This window comes from Pygoscelis adeliae, unplaced genomic scaffold (assembly GCF_000699105.1).
Source record: "Pygoscelis adeliae isolate BGI_AS28 unplaced genomic scaffold, ASM69910v1 Scaffold419, whole genome shotgun sequence".
NCBI classification, from domain to species: domain Eukaryota; kingdom Metazoa; phylum Chordata; class Aves; order Sphenisciformes; family Spheniscidae; genus Pygoscelis; species Pygoscelis adeliae.
Genome location: NW_008825502.1, coordinates 147,605 through 154,081, shown reverse-complemented (window position 1 = coordinate 154,081; position 6,477 = coordinate 147,605). Strand labels below are relative to the sequence as shown.

General features: G+C 56.6%; 2 protein-coding genes across 2 annotated transcripts in view; both read left to right on the top strand.

Annotated features, from left to right (window-relative positions):
• Positions 1-3,104, top strand: part of CERS1 (ceramide synthase 1) — a 4,493-nt gene extending 1,389 nt beyond the window's left edge. The window contains exons 3-6 of the mRNA XM_009331568.1: positions 31-192; positions 1,110-1,257; positions 1,857-2,005; positions 2,496-3,104. Of these exons, the coding sequence (XP_009329843.1) occupies positions 31-192; positions 1,110-1,257; positions 1,857-2,005; positions 2,496-2,538 (502 nt within the window). The 3' untranslated portion in view covers positions 2,539-3,104. The remainder of the gene's footprint in view (positions 1-30; positions 193-1,109; positions 1,258-1,856; positions 2,006-2,495) is intronic.
• A 1,354-nt stretch (positions 3,105-4,458) lies between these two features.
• GDF1 (growth differentiation factor 1) overlaps positions 4,459-6,477 on the top strand; it is a 2,603-nt gene continuing 584 nt past the window's right edge. Inside the window, exons 1-2 of the mRNA XM_009331566.1 lie at positions 4,459-5,090; positions 6,173-6,477. The exon at positions 6,173-6,477 is cut by the window's right edge and continues 584 nt beyond it. Coding sequence (XP_009329841.1) covers positions 4,805-5,090; positions 6,173-6,477 — 591 coding nt within the window. The 5' untranslated portion in view covers positions 4,459-4,804. The remainder of the gene's footprint in view (positions 5,091-6,172) is intronic.

Below are 6,477 nucleotides of genomic sequence, written 5' to 3'. Positions count from 1 at the left end.
TATCCCTCCCTGCTCCCCTTTTTCCTACAGGTACCACAACGTGGGCATCCTCGTGCTCTTCCTGCACGACGTCAATGACGTGCAGCTGGAATTCACCAAGCTCAACGTCTACTTCAAGCACCGGGGGGGAGTCTATCATCGCCTCAACGACGTCATCTCCAACATTGGCTGCCTCACCTTCAGCGTCAGCTGGTGAGTTTGTCTGCCTGATCCCCCTTCCAACCGTCCTTGCCAGCTTTTGCAATCCCCCCGGTGCCTTGGGGTACAGCCGGCTGAGTTTGTGTGCATGGGAACAAGCCCTTTCAAAAACTGTTTGGGAAGAGGTTCCTGCAGAGCCTGACCCCATGCTGGGCTTGGAATCCTTCTGTAGTCACTTTGCTGTCTGTCACCGCCTGTGAAATCTCGCTTGCAGCATGACAAATGACCCCAGGGGAGGAGGAGCTGTTTCCATTTTCACACTTGGTTTTAGCAGTAAGAAGCACTTTTGCAAGAAGGAAACGGGACGTAGGGCTGTCCCAGATTCCAGCCTTGTTACTCCTCTTGGGGCAAAGCAGGAGGGGGAAAAAAAAAGATGAAGACAGGGGATGGGTAACCCACAGGTTGTCACTCCTCATTTGTCCCTTGTCTCCTTCCTCCCTCTCTGCGGGCTGCTCTGAAAAGCAGGGGTGGCAAAAAGAGCCCTCAATTTGAGGGGAGGAGAGCAGCAAAGGTTTTTAGTGATAAACTAGGGATGCACGGGACCAAGAAAACCTTCCATGTATTCTCCTCCTGTCCCCCATCCAGCTGAGGTAATCTGCACTGTAGATTAATCTGCCTCTCTACCCTGAGAAAGCCCTTTCTCTGCCCTGCCTCTGGTGCCAAGACTTTTCTGCCCACAGAAACTGTATTCTCCCTTCAACAGCTGCCCTTTTTCGGGGTCGGTGTGAAGTCCTGCCTAGAGCCAGACCTGTAAACCCAAGCCAGATGCCAAGAGCAGGGACTGCAAGGGGGAGCTGTCGAGGGCTGCCTGGAGGCAGGAGGTTGTGCTGGGGGAAGCTGCGCTGGGTCTCACGCCTCTCCCGGGGTCCCCGTGGGCCGTTAAACCCACCCTGCTCCCTCTGCCCTGGCAGGTTCTGGTTCCGTCTCTACTGGTTTCCCCTCAAGGTGCTCTACGCCACTTGCTACTCCAGCCTCCAGTTGGTCCCTAATATCCCCTTCTACTTCTTCTTCAATGCTCTGCTCCTTGTCCTCACTCTGATGAACATCTACTGGTTTCTGGTGAGTAGGGGGAGCTCAGCAACCCCTACGCTAGCTTCTCCCTCTTCTGCTGCTCCTGCATGGTGCCTGCTGCCTGCCTGTCTTGGGGGCAGCTGGGGGGACTGCAGGGATGGGGGAGGCTTCAGAGGACCGAGGGATGGCTGGGAGGGGAGGAGGGAAACCCATGTCAGTGCCTGGGGGGCTCCTCTGTGCTGGAATTCAGACTGTCTCGCACCCCGGGGATCCCCGGGGAGGGAGCGATAACAGCAGTTGGGGCAGGCTGGAACTTGATGTGGGTGTAAAAGCTCTGGCATCCCCTGAAGCTTTGGGGAGGGTGTGAAAAGGGTGGACTTGGAGGGCTCACGCCAGCAAGCTCAACCCCGGGTAGCAACCCAGTGGGGTTGAAATCAGTTAAGGGTAGTTGCAGGAGTGCTGCCTCCCGCTGCTGCAGGTCATCAACCGCATCCCAGGGCTCTGGCCATCCCAGAGGGATCTGCCCTGCCCTTCCTGGGGCTGGGGACAGCGGAGAAAGGTCCCGCTTAGCAAATGGGAGTGAGTAGGTTGGGTGGAGCGGCTCTAAGCCTTGGGGTTTGTGGCTGACAGTGTCGCTCCTCCCACAGTACATCGTCCTGTTTGTGGCCAAGGTGCTGATGGGGCAGATGCAAGAGGTGAATGATGTGCGTGAGTACGACGTGGAGGACAGCAAGAAAACCACAACGGCCAGGAAGAAAGAGGCTGGACTCCAGCTGCCCAGTGCTCTGAAAGAAGGGTATGTGGGCAGGGCGGGGATTACACACATGCACAGCATCTGTGGGCCAGGGGGAGGGATGCTGGCAGACCTCCCAGGGCTCTGGAGCTGTCAAAGGGTTCACCACTGGGCTGGAAAACAGAAGAGCAGCAGGATGCCTTGACACAGAGTATAAAACATTGCTGCAAGTATCAGGAAGGACTTTATATCTCGATGCCTAGGCATTGTGGTGTGTCCATCTTTCTGTCCCGTGAATCCTTCCCCTGCTCACCGTGTAGGACTGGCTCTTTGCTTGAGGCTGTTCTCTCTGAGCAGCATCTGCGCTTCATGTGGTGAGCACAAAGTCTGGCAAGATGCTGGATCCCCCAGAGCAGGTCTGGCTGACTTGGGGACAAATCGTCTGCGTGAGCCTGTCAACACAGGTCTGACCTCCGTAGTGATTTGTGAAAGTAAGAGAGGGAGAGTCTGTGCGGAGACCAAGGCTCACTGTCTGCTGTGCTCTCTTTCACAGGATGCGCCTGAAGAATGGACTTGTAAAAGACAAGCGGTTATAAGGGGAGCGTGGCTGCTGCAGCCTGGGCAGCCTGGCTGGATCTGGGGACTGACCCAGGACCCTACACTCAAACCCAGCAAATGAAAGGCACAAGGAGAACTTCATCCCCGATACCCTTTCATCCCCTGCCCGGAGCCGGGGAAGAGATGCCACTGACAGGATCAGGCCCCTCCTGGGGCTTGCCTGTGACCAGGCTTCACCTGATGCTGATGTGCTTTCTGTAGCCGGTCTGTGCTGGTTCAGTTAAGAGGCTGGTGGCTTTGCTGGTCCAGGTAGGATTTGGAACTGGCTTTAGGTCCCCTGGTGTTTCTTCTGTCGCTCCATTCCTCGGCTATTCTCAGTCCCTTTGTGGTTTCCCCTGTCTTTATTGTTGGTCCTTCCCACCGACCCTGCCTCAGCAGCGCTGAAGGGTCCTCTGACCCAGTGTTAAACTGGGGAGGGAAACGTCCTCTGCTCCATTGGCATCACCGTCCCAGGCAAGGGGAGCCCAAAGCCAGCTCTTCTCTAGCTGCCAAGCAGGGACTAGGGAGGTGATGCAGCGCACCTCTGAGCCTCCCTCCTCAGGAGGGGTCACTAATACAGAGCCGCCCACATATATCGGGAGGCCCAGCACAGTTTCCATGTGCAGGTCTGCCTGGAAACCCAGCCCTGGAGCATTGTTCCAGCCTCCTGTCCTGCCAGATGAGGGCCAGGAGATTTAATTTGCTTAAAAAGCCTGTGTAAGCCTTATAGTTACTTAAAAAGCCAGTCCCAGTCCTGCAGGGTCCCCTGATGAGGCATCTCTAGAGTCTCGCCCGGTAATGTCTGCTTGCTTGAGTAAAGAGCAAATAGTTTCTGCTCCCCATGCTGGTTTTCCAGGCAGCACCAGCCCTGAGCCTTGCAGGGTCCCCGGCTCTGGGCTGGGCTGTGTCTCTCTGCTGGGAAGCCCTGTGGATTTTACAGCCCCTCGGACCAAGACTGTCCCACTGCTCTCCGCGGGGCCAGGACCCACAGCTCCTGCGTCCTCCCTGGGACGCGGAGCTCCCTCCCAGCCAAGTGCAAGAGGCAGTGGAGGGGGGGGGGGATTCAGGGCATTAATTCCAGCCATCAGAGGGTGGTTAATTGTTTGTTTTTTTTGTGTTTGGTCTGTCATATCGATTCAACTCCAGGCTCATTGTGTGAGCCCCGGGGAAAGTTCTTTGGTAAACAGAAAGCGAAACGTGACTTGGGCTGATAGAAACTCTCCCAGGCTGTGGCAGGATCCATCACCTTCTCGCTCCTCGTCGCCTAGCAGGGTTTCAGAGGGGTGCCTCTCAGCGCTTTAGTTCCTTGGCTTTCAAGCGGGATTTGCAGGAAGGAGGAAATGAAGGGAACCGATACCCCGGGCCTCTTTCCGCTTGGTCATAGCGGAGTTGGGGCAGCGACGGTGCCGAGTTGGGCCAACAGCGGTACCTAGTCATCGCCTGCGTGGGTAAACTGAATTTCATAGTACCGGCTTGCCCAGGCTTCAGCATGAAGCTGGGTAACTCGTTGGCCAGCACTGTGTGTGTGTGTGTGTGTGTAACATCAGGTGTGCTGCCTGCTGTTTTGCTGCGATGGCTAGAAAGGGGCTGTGCGAACGGGGAGGCCACGGGGCTCCCTCTGCCCGGCTGGGACGGGGACCCTGTGCCGGGGATGGGTGCTAGGGGTGGGTGCTGATGGCTTTCCGTGCTGGCCCTGGGGCTGCGTGTCTTGTGGGCAGGGCGGTGTGTGTGGCCGGGAGCTGAAGTCAGAGTTTGATGATTTGATGTGCTGAAAGCTGATGGAATTAAGAGAGAAGTGTGGGATGCAGTGACTGGGGGAGAAGAAAAAAAAAAAAAAGCTGATTTGGGAGGAGGGAACAAGAGGAGACCCAGATCCGTGTCTCCCCTGGATCTGGGTGGGATGTCCGCAGTGGATGGGAGCAGTGCTCGACTTGCCGGCAGCTTTGTTGTGGGGAAGAGCAGCCCCTTCCCTGCCACCAAGGACTTTGTTGTTGGACCTCGATGGTGTGGAGATGTGAGAGAGATCGTAGGAGCTCTGAGGGAGGAGGGCAGCTGCCCTCCTGCCATGCAGCCTCAAAGGGTTAACAGGTCCCGGGGAGCCTGGAGGGACCATTCACACCCTCTGCCCAATCCTGGGAATCCCTCTGTGCTAATTGAGCACTAACCAGATCAAAGACTCCAATCAGGCAATCAACACCCCCCTGGCCCCTGTCTTCAGGTCCCCAGCCCAGGCTGCTCTTTGTCTGCGGGAAGGAGAGCAAAGCAATGTGGCTTCTCCCCACACACGCCAGCTTTAGAGCCGGCCTTGCCTGGGCTCTCTTTAGCATGGTGCTGGGGATGGAGTTAAGTTTGCAGGAAAGTTTACTGTTAAAATCCTTGGGTCTGAGCGCCAAGCCCAGCCCCAAAACCCCCGTTCCTGTGCCGTCTGTGCTCTGGAGGATCTTCCAGAAGAGAAAGACGCTGCCTTCTACAAACAAAGACCTGGCAGATGCTTGTAGGGTGGAGGAATTTAATGTCCCTGGGAACATCATCCGTGTCTTCGCTGACCAAGGTACAGAAATGCCGTGGTTCGGGTCCTGTCTTTTGGAAGCCCCTCTGATCTCTGGGCTGGGAGACTTTGCTCCAGTCCTTCCTTTTCTGTCTCTTGGGCGTAGGTAGCAGAGGCTGGGGGAGGACAGGGCAGCGGCCAGAATCAGTCTCCGAGAGAAGTTACTGCTGTGTGAACTCTGGTCCTTCTGGATGTTGTAGATAACTATTTGCAGTTTAGAAATGAATCGGTGATCAAGGCAGTGGGTGAGGGTGTGGAGCTGTGCAAGGATCTATCCTGGAGTCACCTAAAGCAGTGCAGCGGTGCTGGTTTGGTTGTAGGTGACTTGGCTTGACCCGTTGGGCTCGCGGTGGTGGAGGTGACTCCTCGCCTGGGCAGTGGTAACATGGCTGTGGGTGCAGCGAGTGAGACCAGCACCCCGCTTTGGGTGGGGACGGGATGCCCGGCCGTCCCCCCCCCCCCGTCCTCCTTTTTGTCCTCATGCCGCTGGCTGACCGTGCGGCACAATCTGGCTGCTTCAGCCTGTGGCCTCTGAGCCGTTCTCAGTTCTATGGGAACTGTTTGGTCGGTGTCCTCTAGGTCTCCAGACACCACAGAGCTCGCTTCTCTTGTGGTTCCAGGTTTCCAGCGGAAACCTAGGGCTGGCTAAAACAGGCAGCTCACCGGCTCCTAAAGTTTGCTGCTATTTGCCCTCCTTTCCCCTCCATCCCAAAGGCCGGCACCCACGACAACCCCCCTGTCCTGCGGGGGAGATATTTACAGCTGGGGAAAAATAACGCACCAAGATGTTAAGTAGTATCTAGAGGAGATGCTGGAATGGCCGTAGCATCCCAGTACTGCAGGCTGGAGCCCAGGCTAGCATCTGTGCCTCCAGACCTTTCTGAAGGCCGTGCCATCGGGCTGATAGCCCTTACTGCAGCACCGTCATCTCGATCCAACGACTGCGGGCGTGCTTGGCTGCCCGCCTCTGTCAGCCTTCCTCTTGCTGTGCAGCCAAGAGCTTAAATTGGAGCACTGGGAGGCTGATCCTGCTCAGTGTAACAAGGGTTCAACCACCACCACCTCTATTTCTCCTTCTTTGTCAGGCCACTTCATTCATAACGGGCAGCCCCAGAGGTTGCTGTGTCTGCAGAAGCGTCTGTACTTTAACCTCTCCGTGCTGGAGGAGGGCGAGCTCTTGACGATGGCTCAGCTAGAGATCAAATTCAGCCACAACTCCTACCACGCCTCCAGCCAGGGGCAGGTTTTTGAGCTGAGGCTCTACCAAACCTCCCAGATGTCTCTACGGGGGATGCCCTCCTACGAGCACGGCCGAAAGCTGCTGGTGGAGCAGTCCTTCGCCCAGCTGCACAAGTCTCTTCTCTTCAACTTGAGCGGGGTGGCGAAGGAC